The sequence below is a fragment of the Heterocephalus glaber genome, unplaced genomic scaffold (assembly GCF_053883595.1).
Source record: "Heterocephalus glaber isolate CG9 unplaced genomic scaffold, H.glaber_assembly_v1.0 deba00001504, whole genome shotgun sequence".
Taxonomy (NCBI): domain Eukaryota; kingdom Metazoa; phylum Chordata; class Mammalia; order Rodentia; family Bathyergidae; genus Heterocephalus; species Heterocephalus glaber.
In genome coordinates this window covers 28,577,481-28,602,107 of record NW_028258324.1, presented here as the reverse complement: position 1 = coordinate 28,602,107, position 24,627 = coordinate 28,577,481, and the positions used below count along the sequence as shown (strand labels likewise).

At 35.0% G+C, this 24,627-nt stretch overlaps 1 protein-coding gene across 1 annotated transcript in view; it reads right to left on the bottom strand.

The window, feature by feature from the left end:
• Window positions 1–7,142: 7,142 nt before the first annotated feature.
• Window positions 7,143–24,627, bottom strand: part of Aadacl2 (arylacetamide deacetylase like 2) — a 45,089-nt gene continuing 27,604 nt past the window's right edge. Inside the window, 4 exon segments of the mRNA XM_013078863.2 lie at window positions 7,143–7,742; window positions 18,170–18,341; window positions 20,118–20,187; window positions 23,051–23,273. Coding sequence (XP_012934317.1) covers window positions 7,143–7,742; window positions 18,170–18,341; window positions 20,118–20,187; window positions 23,051–23,273 — 1,065 coding nt within the window.

The window sequence follows — 24,627 nt, the reverse complement described above, 5'->3', positions numbered from 1 at the left end:
GCCACCCGGACCGCCAGGCCTTCCCCTGGCTCGGGCTGAGTGCAAGAGAGACGCCCTGGAGCCTCCGCCTCTGCTACTACCGCTCCCGCGCTGGCCGCCGGCCCGCTTCCAGGGAACCGGAGGGAGGGTAAAGCCCAGGCCGCCCTGCCGCGCGCGAGGCCCCGCCGCGGCACTAGCCTGGCTCGCGGACATCGCCGCCGAGTTGTCTGCGTCGAGCCGCGCGGGCCACCGTCCTTCCCCAGTTCCTCGCTGCGTTGGCGGCCTGTTTTCCACCCTTTAGCTTTCAGTCTATGAGTTTCTTTTTGAATTAAATGTGGGGGTTTTTTATGCAGCATATTGTTGGATCTTGCATCTTGACCCATTCCGCCAGTCTATTTCTTTTGATTGGTGGATTGAGACCATTAACATTGATGGGTATAACCGATATGTATAAACTTATCCTTTTCATGACTTTTTCTTTTTCTTGGATTCTCCCACTTTGCATTTAATTTACTGTTATGCCTGATGGATTTATTCTGCTGGGCTTCCTGGGGTTGTGATCCTCATTGTCTTTTCCTAGGATTTTATTTAAAATTTTTTGGAGTGCTGGTTTGGTATTTATGAATTTCCTCAGGTGCTCTTTGTCATGAAAGTATCTTATTTCTCCATCAATTTTGAAAGATAGTTTTGCAGGGTACATTATTCTGGGTTGGAGGGTGTTTTCGTTTAGGGCTTGAAATATGTCGCTCCAAGCTCTTCTTGCTTTGAGGTTTTGTGTTGAGAAGTCTGCTGTGATTCTGATGGGCTTTCCTTTGTATGTTATTTGTTTCTTTTCTTTAACTGCTTGTAGAACTTTGTTCTTCTGTCGGGTTTCTGGAATCTTAACTATTAAGTGCCTAAGTGTAGATTTTTGTTTTTAATCATGGCTAGTCGGAGTCTAATATGCCTCACTTATCTGTATGTCAAGTTCTTTTCTCCTGTTTGGGAACTTTTTTGACATTACTTCTTTGGACAGTTTTTTTATGTCATCTGCACTTTCTCCTGTTTCTTTATTAAGTTTGATCAGTCTTATGTTATTCTTTGCATCATCTAGCAGTTGCTGGATTGATTTGTCATGGTTCCTTACTATTTTTAAGAAAATTTTCTTTTCCTGGTCACTAATTGCAATCCTGTCTTCTATATCTGAAATTCTCTCCTTACATTGGCTCATTCTGTTGCATAAACTTTCAATGGAATTTCTAATCTCATTGAAATTTATTTGTATCTGTTTTATGGATTCCATTTGTTTCCTATGTTGGGATGCCATCATGTTCATCAGCACCTGTATATTTTTAACTGTGTCTGCTCTAGATTTATTAATCAAGTCTTGCACTATGGCCACAGTCTCTATTATCTGTGAAGTTATTTCTGATTTCATATTTTCCAGATTCTCTTTCATTGCCAGTTCAGGGAGTCCAGGTGATTGAGTATCAGATTGTTCCATCTTCTTGCCATTTGGAGTTGCCCTAGGTGATCTGGAAGTCTGGTTTTTAGATTTATTTACATGTCTTCTCATTTCAAAAGAGGCAGCCTGCTGTACCTTTGTCTAGGTAGCTTTTTGCTCACCCAGTGGTTTTCAAGCCACCAAGAGGCCTTTTCTCTGCTGTTCCCCATTGCAACAATTCCTAGGTTCAGAGTGGTGGGCTTCTGGATCCCTGTGCTGTCCTGTTGTCTGGGCAGGCTTCTGACTGGGGCCTGTGCACACTTGGGATGGTATCTAGGCATGCCTCTGCCTAGGTCCTGCCCTCCTAGGTAGCTGTTGTCTGGAAGGGTCTTTGGCTGGGGTTTGTGCCCCCCAGTTGCTTCTCTGGTGGGCTCCTGGCTAGCGTCTGCACACACTTTTCAATTGTATAAGCATGGGCCTCTGGGTGTTGCTTGTGTGTCTGTGCAGCTCTTTTCCAGGCAGGTCTTTGGCTGGAGCCTGTGGGCCCAATAGCTAGGGTTGGGGTTGGGCCCTAGCTGGACCTCCATGTAGCAGCACTGCTCTGGTCCACACTGGCTTCTCACTGGGATATGCATACACTTACTCAAGAAACTAGACATTTATAGCTAAATGGATACACATTGAGGCCATACTCTGAAGTGAAATAAATAGCACACATATGTAAATACTGAATAGTTTCTCTGGTGTGAGAAACTGAAAGTGTAAATAAGAATCAAAATGTATAATAGATAATATGAAATAGGAAGGCAAAGTCTTAAGGGGAAGGAGAGTTGGGAAGGGTAGGGGAAAGGAAAGAAGAGAAAGGAAAAATATGAGAAAAGGAAAAAACAGAAACAAAGTTTTGCAAATGGGGAGGGGTGGCAGGGTTGACGAGAGGACAGGGGAATGGGGAAAAAAATAAGAACCTAGATATGTAATGTAAAGGTACAAATTCCCAATGATGAATGTCATCATATTGTATACCTAAAATGTACCAATAAAATTAATGAATAAAAAAAAATAAAGTCTAGGCAAGTATGATAAAGTTTTCTATCCAATGGGAAAGAAAATATATCCTTTGTGTCACTACAAGAATGTTATTTTTCTGTTATTCTTTGGTCTTATTACCTTTTAGGTGGGATCCAGTAGGAGAACAAGTAGGAGAAGTATCACCTCCAGATTAGAATCAGTGTACACTGTATTAGGTTCTGCTACTTGAAACACAAACCAGTCACAGAACATGCACTCCAAAGGAAGAAAGGATAAAGAATTATTAGGAAAACAGAATGAATGGGATTTCCGAAGCACAGTTTAAAATCAATGAGCTCCCTGGTTTACTTACACCCTCACCAATGATTCTTTATGTGTACTGCACTGCCATATGGACTTTTATAAAAGTACAGTGTTTGTTATCCATAGTATAACAGTCAAATGGGGATACCCCAACACAGCAGTTGGTGTTCCATTATTTTAGGTCTCCATTGGCCTGCAAATGCATGGGAAGTACATTGTACCCCCATAAGATTGTGTTCATTATTGTGTTGTTGGGGAAGTAAGGATTTTCCTCAGGAAAAATGAAGTCCTATACAGTATTCAACTAAGTTAATAGAATTTTCTTTAACTGTGGCTATGGAAGTCCTAGCATCCATCAAGTGCCATATATTTGCTCCTCTAGGCAGCAAGCTGTTAGCATAGTCTTGTACATACAAAAGATCTGTCTTAGTTACTTTCCTTGTTCCTGAGACAATATATGAGACACTCAAAGTTAAAGAAGAAAAAGTGTACTTTTGGTGCACAGTTTGTAGAGGTTTCAGTACATAATTGGTTACCTCAAAAGAAGGTTGGCATGGCAGAGGCATATACAAAGGAGAAATAGTTCATAACACGGTCTCTGGCTGCATGCACTTAGCTATGCCTATTCAAGAGGAAGATGACTTTTGCCACGGTTACCACTCTTCATCCAGCTACATGTCCAATCTGTACCCCCAGACTTATGTCTTATTTTGGACTGTGCATTTGGCCGTGTTGCTCCTCCTGCCTCACAGAAGTCATCCCTTCTCCAGACTGAACCCTGCTCACTGTGCCAATTTTGTGAAGCAGGTTGACTGTGCACTGATAATGAACTCCTGATTCCAGAAAGACAACACACTTATAAGCCACGTGCTAAGGAAGCAGGTTTATTACTTGGACATAGAAAACAAGGCACAAAAGAAGCCTGGGATTCATTGTCAGCTTTACTGCAGAGCTCACACAAGCTGCCTGGGAAATCAGAGTCTCCACTGCATATATCCTACTTTTACTGCAGCTGAAGGAACCCATAAAGCATCCAACCCTGGGTGTTATACAATGTGATATGCTGGGCTTATACCTGGAAGGACATTCTGTCCTAAGGTAGAATGGAGTACGTTCCGGGGTGTTTGGTCCTGCTGTTGCTTCTCTCAAGATGATGCATCCCCAGCAGAGTCTACAGTTACTCTTGAGAATTACAATCAGGAAGTGTCTGGAGAGCTGGCTCAAAGCAAAGCCACTCAGAGAACTGTCCTGAACCCCATAGCAGGTGTTAAATAGCAAATGCTCTCTCCCATTCTGTAGGTTGTCTCTTCACTGTATTCATGGTTTCCTTTGCTGTGCAGAAAGTTTTGTTTTCTGTTTTTATTGTCAGTGCTTTTGTGCTCATATCCAGAAAGTTACTGCCCAGGCCAGTGTCAAGAGGCTTTCCCTTGTGCTTTTTAAGAGTTTGACAGAATTTGACATTCTCTCTTGATAGAAATCTACACAAAGTTAATATGAAGGAATATATCTCTGCACAATAAAAGCCATATATGACAAATTCACAGCTCACATCATACTCAGTGGTGAAAGGCTGAATGTGTTTCCTTTAAGATAAGGAACAAGACAAGGATGGGCACTCCTACTATATTTCTTCAGTATGGTACTGGTTTTCTAGTCACAAGATTTAGGCAAGAAAAAGAAATAAAAGACTTCTCAATTAGGAAATATTTGCTAAAGCCATCACTGTTTACAGAAGACATAATGTCATATATATAAAAGTCTAAAGACATCAACAAAAATATGTTAAAACTACTAAAGAAATTAACTTAAATTGCAGAAACCAAAGTCAGCATTCCAATATTGCTTGTGTTCATATACACCAGCAATAAACTATCTGAAAATAAATCAAGAAAGTGATTTCATTTATAACCTCAAAAATTAAAATAAAATATTTAGAAATATATTTAACCAAGGAGATGAACAATCTGTGCACTGAACTCTATAAAAGATTGATAAAATGAATTAATGATGACACAAATAAATGGAAGGATACCCTATGTTCATGGTTTAGAAAACTTAATATTGTAAAAATGTGCATGCAAAGCCATCTATGGATTCACTGCAGTCCCTATTATAATTCCAATGATGTTTTTCACAGAAATTGAGAAAATAATTGCAAAATTCTTGTAGATCTGCTAAAAATTCTAAATAATGTAATCAATCTGAACAAAAAGAAGAAAGCTGAGGGCATTGCACAGCCTTATTCCAAATATGCAACAAAACTTTACTCATAATATAGTATGTCACTGGCATTTAAAAAGACCAGAAATTAATAAGATAGGCTAGATACCCAGAAATGAATCTATATATTTATAGTCAATTGATCTTCAACAAAGGTGGTAAGACTGTACAATGGGGAAATGACAGTCTTTCACAAATAGCACTAGGAAAATCCTATGTTCACATGCAGAAGAATGATATTGAGCCCTTATCTCATACCACACCCATAAATCCACTGAAGGCTTAAATCAAAAGCCTGAAACTGTAAAACTACTGGAGATATTATAAAGCTTAATCCTCAAATTGTGAAAAATATGAGGACCTGGCTCATTCAGGAACAACCTGCACCTTTGTGCTGATATCTCAGGACTCAAGAGACCATGACATGACTAGTTTGTAAGCTGATGCAGGCATTCATTCAGCATTTTAATGAATATGAAAAAACTCAGCATCTTTTGTATTCCTACCCACTTGTTCTTCCTCCTTAGAATTTTCCTGTTTCAAAGTCATCCAACTTTGTCTTCTCTGTCACCTCACCGTTACACAAGAGTGCTAATTTTCATAGTTCTGATTATGAAGTATGATTAGAAATTATAGCTCAGTGTTCTCATCCTTTTTCCATTCTCCTGGTCTCTTTGAAATTCAGTCATTAGAGAAAACAGCAATAAAATCTTGTAAATGAATCAATGTACAAATGAATGGATGAATGCTGTGATTTGTTTAAAGAGTTCCTGGAGGATGAAGTTAACAAAACAAATATTGACCTTCACTACCTACTCACATAATTTAAATATTAATGGTGAATTCAGGCAAATTTTTTTCAATCATGGTTTAAAATGAGTTGATCCATGTCCCTTCTGTTTTGTAAATGAAACTAGGAGATGATTGTTGCATAGCACATTATCACTTCATATAGATCACGAGGCAATTAATGTAGAGAAAACCTATGAATCAACTTTCTGGATTTGATGTAGTATCTCCCATTTCTGGGAAGACCCTTATATGGTGAAATCTGCTGAGAGGTTAGTAAGCACATTAGGATTGAGATGACAAAAAAACAAATGTCAAACTGCAGGCAAACACTGAGAGTAAATTTAAAATATTTTGAAATTGGATTATCAAGGAAACTCAGAAGATACAGTTCAATTTCTACAGCACCAAATGCACTCACCATGAAGAAAAGCCACAGAACAGAGGAAGCAATGCCACACAAATAGCAGCATCACAGGGACCTCAGAAAGTCGAACATTGCTTGTGCTAGGTAATGAATTCATAAGTGGTAATGAATTCTAGCTCATTGTAGGGTGAATCAGGCTGATGTGAGTGTGGATCCCATTATCACAAGGAAGCAAATAGGTTGGGAGATAATAAGTTAAAATACCTTGCCAGTCATGTAGCCTTCATAAAAGTGATTAGCTCTACCAATTCAAAATAATAGAATAAATAAATCTGACTCGATTAATTCTAATACTTCTGATTATATTAATAATCAGTCAATAACATAAGATGCAGTTAACTTACATACTTTCAGGGGAATATTGCTAAAAGTTTGATTGAATGCCAAAAATTTAAGCAGTAGGAATGATTTACAGTCCAGATGATAGCTTTTTCCTTCTTTGAGCAAAGAAGCCTAGAAATATGCTAATTTTATGTGAAGCAAATGAAAAAGTAGCAGAATTTAGACTGAGAAGATCCAATTAATGTATGGACAAAATCTGATTGAAAGACATTGGCTTCATTTAGCATAACACTCTTCTCCCTGCAATTGTCATTCCAATTTTTCTTCTTTCTGCTGTCTCCTCAGTCACCACTACCATTCTTCTGTCTGCCTTGAAACTGTCACACCTATTTTACCTGTAAGCATATTTGTGTTTTAGTACTCTACTGTTACTGATGTATGCTTTTAGCTTATCAGGAAGAATAATTTGTACTTAATGAGAATAATAAAATGAATATCTTCACTTTAAAATTACTGAAATTACTCTTAATTTCTTAAAGTTACTCTATAACCTTTATTCTGATTTAAGCTTAGGTTTATCTCAAATTTATATCATTGTTCCATTCATTAAACCTCCCAAAATTCAAAATATAAATTTCAGATTGTAATTCAAACTAAATAATTATATAGTCCCCTATTTTCTCTGTAGATTTATAGATTTTCTTCTAACCAACTAATATATTTATCTTTTATTTTAAAGCCTATCGGTAAGGAAAATGTTACGCCAAATGATAAACCCCCATGGAATCCATCTTCTATATGGTCATGAGTAACTAGAATACCAACGTTTTGAAGTTGTATGGCATAAATTAGGCCATCATCTCTTAGTATATCATGTTGACAAGTGAGGATGTAAGTTAATGGCAATTTCTGTAACTCTGAATCACTGAGTATCAAAGGCGATATTCTACTATCAACAAGAAATGGATATGAACCTTTAAGTTTTCCGAAAATTGGTTCAGTGTAAACATGGTTCTTTTTATACTTTTCAGGAAGGTAGACACTCCAGTTGACATACTTGAGCAGATGTCTGGATTCTTCAGTCATATGCTGGTTTTTTAACATTGCCTGAGGCAGTGCTTCATCCTTAGTCAAATATAGGCAAATAAGTTTAATAGCTGTTTCTTTTGTCAAAATTAGGCCATGTTCATATTCTTGATGAGAGGGCATCAAGGTCTCAATTAGCTGTAAGGGAGGGTAAATTAAGGCTTGTGCCTTAATTTTACCTTTGAATTCTGGATCATTCTGTAGCTGAAAAAATTGTAATAAAATATTACTCAAAAGTTTTCAAAGTATAGGAATAGAATGCTTTACTTCAATTATCTGAGATAAACAAATTTATAAAACTGACTGAAAATGTACTACTTTTACAATATTGATACATTATTTTAAAGATCTGAAAAGGTACCATTTCACTTTCATCAGTAAAGAATCACACATACACATATACATGAATGTGCACATGTGTGCACATTTATTTACATATGAACACCAAATAGAAGTATAATTGTTGAAATATAATTGTGAGATTTCCAGAGCAGATGACAAGACATCTAAGTTTAAAGAATTTTGTATAAAGTAATCAAAATGGACAGAAAGAATAAATATAATAACAAAATATTTATGCCAAAATCCACATATTAATCAAATTCAAAATAGAAATGTACCAAGTTAAAGAAAATACTTCTACTTTACAGTTCATTTTGAGAACAAATTACTGTAGTATGGACAAAGCAAGTAGAATAATTTATAAAAAATTAAGAGCAAGAACAGGAAACAATGTAGTGCACTGTATTTGTGGCCTCTTTTACCAGAGACACCCATACTGAGTTCTTGCTTACATGGTTATTTCTCTTTTTATTTTATTTTTTTTTGTCCTGCACACTGTAAGAGAGAACCTAGAATTGGCTCCCAGAAATAAGTACCCAGGCTATACATCAGCTGTTGTAATAATGATATCTGGGGAAATAGGATTGTAGGTGTATCCAAGGTTAAAACCTCAATAAGTAGTATACTGGTATTAAATGAGGCAATTAGTTGAAATTTCAATAGTACATCACAAGGGGAAATATCTGATCAACACCAAAATGCACACTCAACATAAAGTATGCCTTAAAAGTTAAAAAGAAGAGGAGAAGGAGAAGAAGGAGGAGGAGGAAGAAGAGGAGGAGGAGGAAGAAGAGGAAGGGGAGGAGGAGGAGGAGGAGGAGGAGGAGGAGGAGGAGAAATACAATGTTCTGTACCAAGGAGACTCTCTTCTGGGCTGAAGATTCCTCCCCAGTGCCCTAAAACTGAAAATTTATTTAAAAAATGAATCATCGCAGAAGTTGAGGGCAAGAAATAATAGTGACCACAGAAACAAAACGAGACATTCACCTTATAGTTTCTCAGTCTAGTAGGAGTGATTTCCCAAGATGAGTTAGAAGATTCTGCTGGTTTCTGTGGTATTTGAGGATCATGCAAACAATTTTTCCTTTCCAAATTGTATTCAAATACAGAACTTAGAAATTAAATGAAGACATGAGAAATACTGGGAAATAAGCAAGAATAATGGCTTTCTCAGTAAGAGCTTAATGCAAAGAGAACCAAAGGAGAGATTATCTGGGCCTACAAACGTTAATGTTGCTGTGGTGTCTTGAATCCACTGTGCGAAAGCTACTGCTCTGAAGTGACAAAAATATCTGTTCTTACTTACAAATACTCACTGAAATCACTCTCTTTACTACAAAGCCCCAAACAGTGCTTCTAGGGCATGAAAAGGCCACTGGAATATCAACTGTCAAATCCTTCAGAGCTCCTCTGATGACCAAGACCTCCCTTTAGGGCTTCTTTTTCACTCAGCAGGATCCGCATAGGAGGTTTCACATTGCCTATGTTAACCTAGAATATTGGAAACATTGGGAGCAACAGTTGCAGACCTTTCTTGTGCAAGTCAGACAGATGACAATGCCTAAACCGAAAAGCAGCATATGTTAATCTCCAGGACCTTAGAAGGGGAGAACTGTCAGAAAAACCTTTCCTATTTCACAGACGTTTTACATCTGACATTAGTTACATGGATGAAAGCAGGTCTCTGCTCTGCGGGAAGCCTATCTGCCCCAATTTTCAGACATTAAAATCTTGTGCAGACACATAAATCTCTATATCCAAAACCAAACCTGGTGTCAAAACCATGGAAGAGAAGGACTTATTTTGGCAAAGGATAGGTACTATTCAGTTAGAATATTATATGAAATTGCAAAGGAGAAAATAATACAAATTGAATCTGCCATGATTCAAACTACTTCTAATTGTTTTTATAGGCAGCACTGGTAGAGTATGTGTCCTCCTCGGAGAAACACAATAGCAGGGTGGCAATCACCAAGCCTGGGCATACTTGTGACACTAAGTGTGGTTGCCGAAGCAGGATGTAAGGCATGGTAGAAGGCAAAAACAGAGCCTGCTGAATGGTAGGTACAGTGCTGGCTGAACAATCCAAGAATTACAGAAGGTAGCTGAGCTTAACTCTCTATGTGGTGCTTTTTGCCTCACACTTCCAAAATGTGCCCCTAATCATTGCTGATGTGTCAAATTAGTAACTTCATTTTGTCACAGACACTTCAATCGTGATATCCCTATGTACTCAACTTGTATGCTGACAGTATTCAATGTTCTCCACTCCCTCTCTGGCTTCTTCAAGATTGCAGTTAACTAGAAACTTTTTCGATAAGCTGATAGATTATTAGGAATCTTTGGAATTTTGGGTTTTTTTATTATTTTAGTTTATTAGTACATGTGAGTAGTACATGACTTTTATCTTTCTCATGTGAATTGATACAATCTGAGCATAAAGCAAGACACTTTCCACATCTTGATCTTGAACTTGTACCTTCCAAATTTATGAGAAAATAAATCTCATAAATAAATAAACTGGTACATGATATTATCCAAATTTGGTAATTTTGCTTCAGCCACAACCCATCTTTATTACTTTCACATGAATCTCTCCATTTATTTTAGTACACATTCAAATTATTCATAAATATGTATATGCTGATTGAACACAGAAACACCTAACAAAAATAATCACTTCTTCTTCTAAACTCAGAGAAATTAATTTTAAGTTTAATCAGACCAGTTCCCATTACTCATATTAAAAACCATAAAGCTGTATGCAGTGTTATGCAAGGTAGTTCTTTATTCTTCCCACTAGGTTTTGAATTCCTTTATTCCTGACAATATTTCTGAGTCACCACAATACTATCATCTTCTTTCTATCTATTCATCATTTTTCTATTTTCTCATTATCTATTTGAATATATATTAAATTTATTTGTTAGATTTATTTCTATTATACATTTTTAAATATTTGCTATTACTATGAGATAAATACTCTGTATCACATACAGGGTCTATATTATATATAGAAGATACAGATGTTATATATATATAGGTATATATGATATATGGAAGGCAACATATATACAGTAACAGGAAGAAAATGACAGGATGAGTTAATTAATGCTATTCATTTTATTAATTTTTAAACAAGATAGCATTATATCACCTTCCTAATCTGAAATATTTATTTGAAAAGCAGCAACAAGTATACAAGTAGCTTCCTGAAATGACCCTTGCTTATTAAAGTACACATGGCATAGGTTTGTATCTTGATGACATACAGACTAAAGAGCACAGACTAACCAGAATGCAGGGGTGCAAGGAAGTAATGGCACTGAACCACACCAAACACTAAGGAGGGAATGGAGTACCTCATGAAAAGAGCATGGACATCAAACACTCTGATGTGCATTTACCACCTCAGCAACAACTAATATGTATATGAGGGTACAAAAATGATTTATTAACCTGGATATTTCATTACTTAGAAAAAAACTAGGAAAAAATGCAAACTATATTCAGCACATCCTAATCTTGCTGTCTTCACAAAACTGAAATTGTTGAATTAATATTTTAGTATTTTTTTATTATACTGGGTACTTTTTAGTAACTCAGAATATAAGAGGCTGGTGTCATATTAAAGACAGGCCCTTTTTATTCTGAAATTTCTCAAAGGATTCCAATTTTAACACACTAGCTTTGGACAATTCAACTTTCTTATAAAGGAATCACTGCTACTTATTGAACCTATCCAGTTTTAATCTCTTATACTTTATATTAGTTGTTGATCATATTATTCAGGTTTGTGTTATCAAAAATGAGTTTAGGAAGACAAAATTAAAGATTAATTCTCCACAGTAGAGCTGGGTTCAAGATTGTGTACCAAAAGCACTCATGGGCAAGTAGCAAATTCAGTTCTCAGAAGGATGCTTGGTTTAGCTCAGCTGTTGCAGCCTTGAGATTCTAAATAATTCCATCTTTTAACTTGATTTTTGTAACTGATAAGACAATGGTACATGCACATGAGCAGAAGAGTTAACATGTGTTTCTCTGACATTTGCATACAAAGTTCACAATTGCCAAGTGGTTTCCACAACATACTTAATTTTATTCTCTTTGACTATTACAATACTCTCAAGCATCATGGATCCACAAGGATGAATCCAACTATGTTCCATATCAGCATATTTGTTGTTAAATAAGCAAAGGTGCTGATAGTAGCCTTAAGAGGCCAAGCTTTCTTTACAACCAGAACTTGGTTTAAATGCAGAAGAAACAAGCAATCAATTTACCCTAAGCATATCCTTTTTCAATCATGGTGCATCCTGCATTAGCCAACCACATATAGTGCAAATGATGATACAGACAAACGAGAAAGATAGGGTCAGCTATAGTTCCTTGTACTTTCAATCTGTCTCATTCATCAAGCTAAAGATAGAGAGTACTGGTGGAATGTGTGCGTATCAACTATAAGGTAAACAATTTTATGCACATTTACAGACTTTTGTTAAGAACAAAATGCATCTGTAAGCTGAAAAACATCAGTGATTCTGCATATAAGTGTATTTGTGTTTATGTTTAAAATTGGCATTGCACAACATGAATATGAATTGCAAAATTCAAGTTAATGAAATAAAATTTGAAATTTATTTTTCTATGTAATAATGATCTCCCTTATGGTTTATAAGGAAAAAGAGTAAATAAAGGAAAAGTGTTAGAGGATCTTTAACAATAGCATTTCTTAATTTTTGAAGAAGTGGTCCTGCTTTTCATTTGACGATGTACCAGTGACTTAGGCAACTCTCTAGTATTTGAAGTTGAAAGCAAAATTTACAGCCAAGTTACAGAAGATCTTCTACATCCTGACAGAAGCTTGGATTTTAGAGAATGACCTTGTAAGCAATGATAGGAGTGGGGGAAATCTGTTGAAAAGCCTTGTCTACATATTTGGCAAGAGGTGCAAAGAAAGAACTGATGGCGGAGGAATAGAATATTTATGAAATATTAAAAATTATCAGTACTTTCTGAGTGACTGAATATAGGTGTTGTGGGGATATGAAGTCTGTGATGATAAACTAGAATCCTGTTAAAAATACTTGGAGATAAGGAACTACAGACATAGTACAGATTGCTCTGTTATTGTTTACACATCAATTGTATTTCCTTTGGTGTGGTGCTGAGGAACCAAACCCAGGGCCACCACTATACTAGAAAAACACTGACATTTTCACCCCATCCTCAGTTGAATATGCTTTAAAAGCATTCATTTAATGCATCTCATGATCCAAAAGAAGAAAAACTGTATGCTGTGCTCTTTATGTACCAGTGATATTCTTGATTATCTTGGTTATCTATTCTTGCTATCTTATACCATCACATACTGTGTGGCCATCTTCCATTGTCCTCTTTAAATTGTATGATTTTGTTTTACTCTGACTGACTCTTGATTTTAACTTCTGTCAGATCATTTCATCTGTCTTTTAGTGCCACAAAAAGTCCCTTGATAGCTTCTATTTCCTTTAACTGTCTTTCTAAGCAGTAGCTTCCATGGACATCCACACCTTGTATGTAGCCTGCTTCAGAAAACCCAAACCTATATTGAATAGGCTACCATGTCTCAAATGGCTCTGGGATCATCCCTGCGGATATAACTCTAACCCAAGCTAGATATCCTTCTATGAGCCAGATTTCATTCCTTGCATCTCACACCCCACCACCCATGAGCCTTCCACACAAAATCTGTGGTCTTTGCCACTGATTCCCACATTCATCTCCCATTTATCCACCAGTTTAGGCATACAGTAAAGTCCCCTGAGTCTTACCTTCCTAGGTATAGGTATGGATAATATGGATATACACAAAATATTCATTGAGTATTTGACCTGGTGAGAAATCCTAACTTAGCTAAGTCATCTAATTTATCAGTTCTTCACTTTTTCATTGAGAACATCCAATTTAGTTACCACTTTGTCTAATTTCCTTTTTTCCATTAGCCTCCTAGCTCTGCTCAATCTTTACTCCATGAGGAAAGTCTGACAGCACCGAGATGAACAAGAGGTTATATGAAGCAATTCCAGAAATAGAAGTAATTTGGCCCAGTCCAAGACACATACGCAGTCTGTGCTGGTTCTGGAGGGCTTCTGCATTGGGATTCCAGGTGGTGGATATTATCTAACTACTGCTCTGCTGACTCTATATTCCCTATCTTGTGAATTCTCACTTCTTCCCCCTTTTCGCTATTTCTCCCAAGTGGTCTTACAGCCCACTATGTGTCCCCGAAGCAGGACACTACCTTATATTTAAAACTTATGAAACTACCTTATATTTAAAAACAGAAGCCTGGTGATACACCCAATCTACCAGAAAGAAGAAAAGAGACTGAAAGGTACTAACTTTCCAATATGTGAAAATATAGGTTTTGTAGACCTTGATATGTTAGAGTTCTAGCTTTATAACATAAATTTTATGGCCTTAGGCTAGTTATCTAATTACCTATCCCTTTAAAGGCTCAGGTTTTTTAACTCTAAAGGGGCAGGAAATTACCCAAAGTTTTATATGGCTTTATGTGGTGAAAATGAGATTAAACTAAAGGAGAATAATTCCAGGAATGTAGTGACTGCTCATAAACATTAACTTCATCTAGTATTATTGTTGGTAATAATAAAAAAGAATTATCTGTCCTAATATATATATCCTAGTATATTGTCTTAATGAGCAATTAACCTAGCTCAATTTTTTTTGACATCATTAGATAGTCTCATGAGGTTTGGCAGGTCAAAAGATAAAATAAATATCAAATTAGAATAAGCATAATAATTGAAACATTAGTTCATAACCTATTAAAGCATATCAAAGCCATAATGTAACACACACATTTTAATGAATTAATAATTTTGGAATTATGATAGATCATATATAGAGACATAAATAGTTATGAAATTGTATGCAAAATGTTAATTTCAGCAAATTTCTAAAACAGATATTCTTTCTGAACTGAGAGGCAATGAAAGAAATATTAAATTAAAATATAATCAAATTTTACATTTTAAAATGTTCTAAATGAAAAAGAAGAAAATTTAAAAAGAAAAAACCCACAATCTCATTTAGAATGCAAGGAAACTCATTAAAACATATTACAGACAAAAGTTAGCAAATTTAGCAAAAATAATGATTATGAGTTGCCAATAAGGTTACTTTAAAACATAAATTATCAAAGACTATGAATAAAGAGACCCTTATGGACATCTTATGTTCTCAGTAAAATATATCTTAATATATTGATAATGAAAGGTATGTGCATTCAAACTATAGTACGGAAAAGTATACCTTTATCTATTAAAAAATAAGACCATTATAAATATAATTATGCATTACTTATGAAAATGGAATGAAGCAGACACTTATATACATTTCTAATCTCTAAGCACACTGTTAAAGCTCATTTGACACTGTGTCTCTCCATGCTAAACATTAAGTTGTTCTACTTATGAAAATCTATTTTAAGGCAGTCAGATTGAATATTGAAGAAATGGCATACATAAAGAATTTATCTGCATTAAAATTCATAGGAGAACTAATTAATAAGTTTTGTACTTTTGTAAAATTGGAGATTATACATTCTTTGAACTCCTGTTTGTATAGCTCTTGTTCTGTTTTTAAAATGCAGTGTGATTTGAGGTTTTGCTACTAGAAACTTCTCTCCTATTCTTATCAGAGCTTCTATTTAGATCATTAGGATAATTCTAGAAAATATTTTAAGCCTCTTATGAGCTTCTGAATGTTGGTATCTTAAGACTTTATGTTATTAATTTTGTTAGAATTTTATAATGGTTTTTAAAATGGGAGGAATTTGAGCCAGCTATTCCCCTACTAGGTATGTCTCTGATAAAGTTAAGGATGTTATATTACCATGATACATTCATACCCTGCTATAAAGAGGGATGAATTTGAATTCTTTGAAGGAAGATGGTTGCACCTTAAGACCACAATATTAAGTGACATAAATCAGAAACACAATCTTAAGTATCATATGGTTTCTCTTACATGAGAAATCCAAACCATAAATAAGTTAAAGAGCAAAATAAAAGAAAGATAGCAGGAAACAGGAAGATAGAACTTTTAAAAATGGGAAGAGTACCAAGAGATGGCAAGAGGGAAAGGGAACATAAAAAGAATTAAGATATGCCATGTACTCTCCACAATGAATGTATTCATTATATGCCAAAAATGTACCGATGAAAGAAAAATTTCAAAAATTACAATATTACTAGGCTAGAGAAGGGTATTGTACACTGTTGCTGCTATTGAAGTTAACTTCAAAACACTAAAATCACTAAAAATGTTCTATAAAGATCCCTTGCATACAGACACCTGACCTAGTAATAACCACACATAAACATCCAACTCCTTATCCATCCACATTGCTCTGCTCATTGCAATGATCTCCTAGGTATCATCTGCTTCGCTCCTGTATTGAAAGCTCTTCCCCCAGACTCTCTTCCTGCTTGCGGATTTTTTTGCTGCTGAAGGATTTCCCCAGATGCAGAGAAGGAAGGTTGAAACTCATGATCAAAATCCCATTCACCTAAAATGCTTGAAGACACACAAGTCTTCAGAGCAATGGACCAAGAAGGACTCTGAGATAGTGGACTCTAGCAAGAGGTTATAGGTTCATTTGCCTCCTTGTGAATGTTAAATGGAATATCTGAAGGTCATCTCATGCTTGGAGGTATTATTTCATTGAATTTTTAGTATTACATTTATTTTGCATGATTACATTTATTCTATCCCATTGAAAATGGTTTTGTGGAACAAAATTATTTATTTCTGTTAATTTTTCAAATAAATTATTCAGTAATACACAGCAAGGCTTTTAACATGAGGCAAATTTCCTTTTCTGACACAGCATGACACACAGTCCAAGTGTCATTTCATGACTCTCTACAGGGTTCAGCATCTGAATTTTAATAACTAAATAATTATAAATTTCTACCAAAGTTTATAATTAATATGTGAAGAATCATGTACCCCTTGTTATATTAAATGATGATCTGAGACATATTGTATATTTTAAACTTTTCAGAGAAAAGTTTGCAACAAAGAAAACAAATGACAGTAAAAGGGCAAACTACAGAATGGGAAAAAATTTTGACACCCCCACCTCAGACAGAGGACTAGTATCTCGAATTTATAAAGAAATCAAGAAATTAGGTCCCCCTAAATTAAAAGATCTAATGAAAAATGGACAAATGAAATGAATAGACACTTCTCAAAAGTACAATTTGCTAATGAATACATGAAGAAATGTAACATCATTGGCCAATACAGAAATCCAAATTAAAACAACTCTGAGACTCCATATGACTCCAGAAAGAATGGTAACCATGAAAAAAATCAAATAACAACAAATGTTGGCAAGGCTTTGGGTGAGAATGTAAACTACTACAACTACTGTGGAAATCAGTATAGAGATTCTTCAAAAAACTTAAAACAGAAATTTCATTCACCCAGCTAGTCTCCTAGGTATCTTCTCAAAGAGTTAAAGACAGAATACTACACTGGTACCTGTATAACCCTATTTATAGCAACACAATATATAACAACTAAATCTTATAGGGCAGGGTATATGTCCATCAACAGATGAAAGGTTAAAGAAACTGTTCTGTTTATACACAGTTGTATTTATACAGTAGGAATCTGCTTTAAAGAAGTATAAATTAGAGTCATTTGTAGGAAAATAGTGCACCTTGTGACTATAATGCAAAGTGAAATACATCAGGCACATAAGCTTAAGTATCATATTTTTTCTTATATAAGTCAGTGTAAAGTATGGCCCGGCATGGTGGTGCAAGGTGCACTTGGGAGGCTGAGGCAGGAATATTGCCATGAGTTCAAGGCCAGCCTGGGCTACACAGTGAGTTCAAGGCCAACATAAACTACATAGTGAGACCTTGTTTCAAAAAGAAAGTATAAGCAAATCAAAAAGAAAAATAAAAGATAATAGGAAATAGAGGCGTACTTCTTTTGCAAATGGGAAAGAAACCAAGAGATGCAGGGAAGGAAGCATTATATTTTGTATTGCCTCAATATGTGTCAGGCATAGCTACCTAAATGTAATAGCATGCAGGAAGTATGCAAATTCATATAAAATTTACTTAAAATTATGGAATAGAAAATATTTTGGTACTTTTTTTTGTACTTAACAACTGAAAGCACAAGATTAAGAAGCCCTGCAACTAAAGAAGTGATTCATTAATGTTAGCATCATAGTGTTCCAAACACACATACACATAACATACCAGATAAACCACTTTCGTTGCCAATGTACCCCCAGAACTATATCCTGTAATACAGATTCTGGTGGGATCCACTTCATATTTTTCAAGAATTTTATCTTGTATGAAGAACTTGACTACAACAATACAATCTTCAAGGGCAACTGGAAATTTATATTGAGGAGCTAGTCTATAACTTGAGAAAGAAAAAAAGAAAACATTTATGATGAAACTTAGTTTATCTGTCAATTTCACCAACAAAATTATTGACCAAAATCAACTGTACATTGAATCTTAATTTAATCAACTAAACATGAACTTATTTCTAACTTCTATTTTAAAATGAGATAAATATATTCTCATATAAAAGTTTTTAAAATCTTCCTTTTATCAAGGAGATTTGTGAGAAAAGGATATATCTTCATCCTCCTATAATTTTATGTAAAATTATCAGCGAAACAACAATTAGTCACAGTGGCACAATATTCACCAGGTTGCAAATGTAATTGATAACTCAAAAAAGTTCAGAATCACTGATGGGAGTACAGATGACATTTCAAAAGCAGAAAATTTGACAGGCAGTGATTTATCTTTGTCATACAGTACAAAAATTATTTACATCAAAATCGGACGAGTTACATGTGATTCATCTTGAATGCTATGTGAAAATAATTCAAAATAAAATATTAATAATACTTAAATACGGCAAAGGATCTTGCTTAGTCATTATAAGTTCATTTCTAAGATCAATTACAATAGCATCTTTTAGTGCATATATATATACATATGTTGTATATGTGTGTCTGTGATTTTGTATGTGTCACATATCACTTTCTATTATACAATCATACATCTATTGGATAGTAATTTTATTTCTATCTATAATGGTGATCTTAATATTCATAAAAATTAATGAATTATTTGCAAGCCAATACAAAACCTGCAATATTGGCCAGATGGCCCTTGCAATTTTGTTGTATTATAATTTATGTATAAAATATCTGCAATGTAGAATAATCTAAACAGTGTAAGATTCAAAAGGTGGGACCACTACTTTAAATTTTCTATAGTGTAATGAAGAAGAAATATATATAACTGATACATTGCTTAAAATATCCACAAAATGTAGCACCAAGAGACTTGTGGGTTTTAAATGACAATGTGACATATTACATTAAAATCATGGTATATCTGGTTACTGTTGTAAATAGAAATATCTCTGAACATATAAAGGATTCTTCTCTTGCTGTAAAGCAGTAATTATGAGTAGGACAGCACTGATTTCATTAGTATTCTTTATTTGACTCCATTATACTGCCATGGAGCCAAATCACAGTACATTTTCTTACAGCATCAGTCTGCATGGCCCCAGATACCTTTCTGTACTGCAGAAATAGCAGAAGAGATTTAAAAAATTATTCATTCTGAAGGAGGTAGTTTCAGAAGTACAGAATACACATGTATGCACTTTTCTGGTATAATATTGGAAATTTGGGCAGAAGTCATTAAGAACTCTCCTTTTCTGAATAACTTGAAATGCTCACATGGTCCCGACATTTTTCACCTAATGTTCCTCCACCAAGAATCTCTCCCAACTTCATCTTTTTACTACCAGCTCAAACAAAATCCAACATTCCTATGTGGAGTGAGTAACTAAGCTGCCCCTGTCCAAGTTCAATACTTAGGATTTTCCTAGAACCTAAGCTTTATATTCCTAGAAGTCATCAGAGCTAAGTTGACCAAAAGGCAAACATAGCATTGACCAAGTCTCCTCAGAGGTTTCTGCAATGGCAAAGATTAAAGTGGAAGTGGGCCCCTTTGAGAAGTCATGAGTATTATACTGTCAATTGAAAAATTTAATGTAATCCAAAAATCTCTAGGATCCAGTCATTTCTAAGGTCTGGCAGTCTTGCTCAGGAAATCACATATCAAAAGAGGGCAAGAGCCATATTAAGATCAGTCATTCTCTTACTCTACTCCCACAACAACAGCATCAAGTTTGTTTGCAGTCCATCGACTCAGAAAGTCAGAGGAAAATTGCTCTGAAAAGAGAGAAAGAAACATAAAGGGAGTTCTTGTAAATAAAGAGCCATGGAAAAACCACCTATGTTTGGGAAATGTGACAGAAGTATGGATTATGATTAAGTGCTAGAAACTCTTTAATCTCTACTTTGTTGCTAAGTAGAAAGACACTCTGTCAGAGTAAGAAGACTGTCCCAATCCACCACCTTCCAAATTACTCAGGAGGAAAAGACCAAGACAGGTCATCTGATTGATCACAATGGGAGAAGAAACTCACCATGCTCTGCTTGTCCCATTGTTTTCGTGGGAGTGCTTCTTCCAGATTCACTGTGATACACACTTCAAAGGGACACCATTCACCAAAGATGGTGTGTACATGCTATGATCTGCCCCTTTTCTAGAAGGTTTCACCAGGAGGAAGCTTGGGATCATGTACTACTGCTAGAAACTATCTTTAGTAAATATCTGACTCATGGGTGACTCATTAACAAGAATGAAGACATGTTCTGCAGTAATTTGTCAGGAATAGACATATTATTTTTACTATCCCTTGGTTGAATCCTATATTTCTATATATTTTCAAAACTAAGGACCAGAAGAAAGTGTATCTTTTCACTCTGTAACTGAAATATATTAGTATGATATCCAATGAAACTTCATTTGACAAGAATCGGCCAGACTCAAGAATCAAGTTGAAGATAATATTATATCTGCATTATAATTTCTATATTTTCAAAAGCTCAACCATATCCATTTTTGCAGGAAATACTAGTCAGTAACATTGTGCATGCAATAAAATGTTAGTGTATCCAATACTAGTTTTACTTTGTATTGTGATTTTTAAAAGTCATTCAGGCATAATGGTGCATGTGCTTGATCTTAGCAACCTGGGAGGTGGGAGGCTGATGCAAGAGGATCACAAGTTCTACCCCAGCTTGGGAAACAGTGACTTAGCAAGACCTTGTCTCAAAATAAAAATTTTATAAAAATTCTGGGGATATAGCTCAGTTGTAAAGGCTTTGGATTCAATATTCAATACCACCAAAGAAAAAAAAATGGGTAAAATTTTGTGAAAAAATCCTATGTGAACGCAATGTCAAAATTCTATTTAGTCATTCAATATACATTAATTCAAAGGGTATTAATTGGACTTTTGCTAAAAGTAAAGATATGATGACTGCTATTAAATGGAGAAAGTAAAATGTGTTCTTTTCAAGGAAAAATATGCTCGAAGATGAAGACTAATGAGAATGCATAGAGAATTAAGGAAAATAAGTATGGTTAAATACAATTGAAATATAAATTTAGAGAGAGAAAGGAAAGAAAGTGAGACTGTATAGAAAAATAAGAATATAAATGTCTGAACTTGGATGTTACACTTGGGATTTCACTGTCAACAGGTGGTAGACTTTAATAAAAATTTGCAACAAGCCATATAACCAGATTTGAATATTATAAAATTTAATTCAAATGAAGATGTTCTAAATGAAGAAATGGTGTGGAACAGAGATATAAAAACAGAAAAAGATCTACATGATAAATCACTTTTCTTTAGTTTGAACAGAAATGAGAAGATATTTGGAAAGTACAAAGGATGAAATTGGTTATTATATCTGGGATCAACGGGAAAAGATGTAATTGATCAATGTGGCCATATACTGACAGAACACAAACTGAGGAGCATTTTGCTTATTTTTATTTGTTTATTTGTATTAAAATATTAGAATATAAAGAAGTTGATTTCTTTTAAGGTTGAATTTTTGTTAAGGTTAAATGATCTATGGTAAATCCAGGAATACTGGTTTAGAGAGAAGTTAAATTTATTGAAGTAAAATTCAGGAAAAATGTGATAAATGGAGATACAGAACCAAAAATCAGCAGCATGAGTGTGGGCAGTAGGGTGGAAAAGTACAGATGACAAACTAAAGGAAGATATAGAATCCAAAGTGACAGACAAAATGCTGGGGATACGGACAGATATAAAAATAAACAAAGATCATCTCTCTTTTGGTGTTTTGTATTTTTTAAGTGGGAGCTGCGAACAAATGAAAGGGGGAGAAGAAATCCACAAAAATTGGCTACATGGTAAATACAGGAACAGAGATTCAGCTAAACAGAAGACAGTGTTCATTTTTCAGTTACACTTTGAAAAATTTATCAAAAAGGGAAAAACCGAATCTAAGGTATAAAGAAGTGAGTCTAAGACAAGAAATAGTGGTAGAGTAATAACTAGACAGTGACATGGGGTTGAAGCATCATGGTAGAAGAGACAGTAGTAAGTTTAGGAGTCAGCAAAAAAGACAGATTTGTAGGCAGAATATTAAAGGAGAAATATTTATAAAATCAAATAATGAAATAGGAGAAAATATGACACCATGCAAAGTAAAGAGATCAAACCTTGACAAAAGATAAACACAGGAGTACTTCTATATGTTGTAAAGAAGAATACATCAGAGTCATTTGTAGGTAAATAGATGCACCTTGTGACCATAATGTTAAGTGAAATAAATCAGGTAAACAAGCTTAAATATCATATAGTCTCTCTTACATGAGAAAACCCCAAATAAAGAGCAAAATAAAAGACAGACAATAGGAAACAGGAATATAGATCTTTTGTTAATGGGAAAATGACCAAGAAATGGAAAGTGGGAGGAAAGGAACCTAAAAATGTTTACAGTGTTATGTACAAGTACCAATTTCCTATGATGAAGATAATCTTAATGTACTACAAAAATGTACCCATACAAATCAAAACTAAATAAACTATATAGAGAACAATACTTTATCAATAAGTGACTGTCAATCTTATATGAACACACTACATATTAATATAAGTATGGATATATATAAAATACAACATACATATGTATAAAATTAACTTACTGCAACTTTCCAGGGCAAAGCCACCACCATGAATAAAAATTACAGCTGGTCTCTGTCTTTCTCACTTCCTACTTGGCAAGTACAGCCGTACTGGAATGTGACTGAAGGCTGTATCAATCACTGTAACGTTTTCATCTGAAATTGGTTTTGTAAGGTCAATTGCCAATAATATTCTAAGTAAGTCTTCATATTTCATAATGCCTATATTTTCAAAAAACATAGCCTATCAAAACAAACAGAAAATTAAATAATTAAACTTTTCATTTTTAATAACACCAAATCCATATAAACAAGCAATAAAAAGGAGTAAATAATGTGATATGATTCTAAAAGATGTTGCACATCCTAATACATGTATTTTTTGGTGATTCTAGAGAAACTGCATGTATAGAGTTAGCAAATAGCATCAATCTCTTTAAAAGACATCATTTTTTGCATGAAAAAATGTTAAACATCACTGGTCATTTGAGAGATGCAAATGAAAACAATGCTGAGATTTCAACTCACTCCAGAAAGAATGGTTGCTATCATGAAATCAACCAATAGCAAATGATGGCGGGGCTGTGGGGAAAGAGGAACCCTGGTCCACTGCTGGTGGGAGTGTAGCCTGGTGCAAGCACTGTGGAAATCAGTATGGAGATACCTCAAAGAACTAGGACTGGAAGTCCCATTTGACCCCGCTATTCCACTGCTGGAGATCTTCTCCAAAGAATTAAAAGAATCATACCACAGTGATATAGGTGTGCCCATGTTCATAGCAGTGCAGTTTGTGATAGCTAAAACTTGGAAACAGCCCAAATGCCCATCAGCTGGAGACTGGATAAAGAAAATGTGGGGTTTTTTATTAAATGGAGTACTACTCAGCCATAAAAAATGAGAAACTAGAGACATTTATAGCTAAGTGGATGCACATTGAGGTGATACTCTTAAGTGAAATAAATAGGACACACATGGATAAATACCGAATAGTTTCTCTGGTGTGATAAACTGAAAGTGTAAATAAGGACTAAAATGTATAATAGGTAATGTGAAATAGGAAGAAAAGGGGCAAAGGGGAAGGAAGTGAGAGGGCTAGGGGAAAGGATAGAAGGGAATGGGATTAATATGAGAAAATGGAAAAATAGGAATAGAATCTTTGTAAATAGGGAGGAATGGAGGGGTTGAAGGGAGCGCTGGGCAAGGGTGAAAAATAAGAACCAAGAGAGACTATGTAAAGGTGCAAATTTCCAATGATGAATGTCATTATATTGTATACCTAAAATGTACCAATGATTAGAATGAATAATCGATAATGCAAAATAGGAAGAAAAGGTCCAAAGGGGTAGGGGTAGTGGGAGGGGTAGGGGAAAGGAAAGAAGGGAAAGGAAAAATGATGAGAAATGGAATAAATGGAAATAAAGTCTTTGTAAATAGGGAAGGGTGGAGGGTGTGAAGGGAGGGCTAGGAATGGGGACAAAATAAGAACCAAGTTGCATTATGTAAAGGTACAATTCGCAATGAGAAATGTAATTGTGTTGTATACCTGAAATGTACCAATAAAAGAATTTAATTAAAAAAAGACATCATTTTTAGTGTTA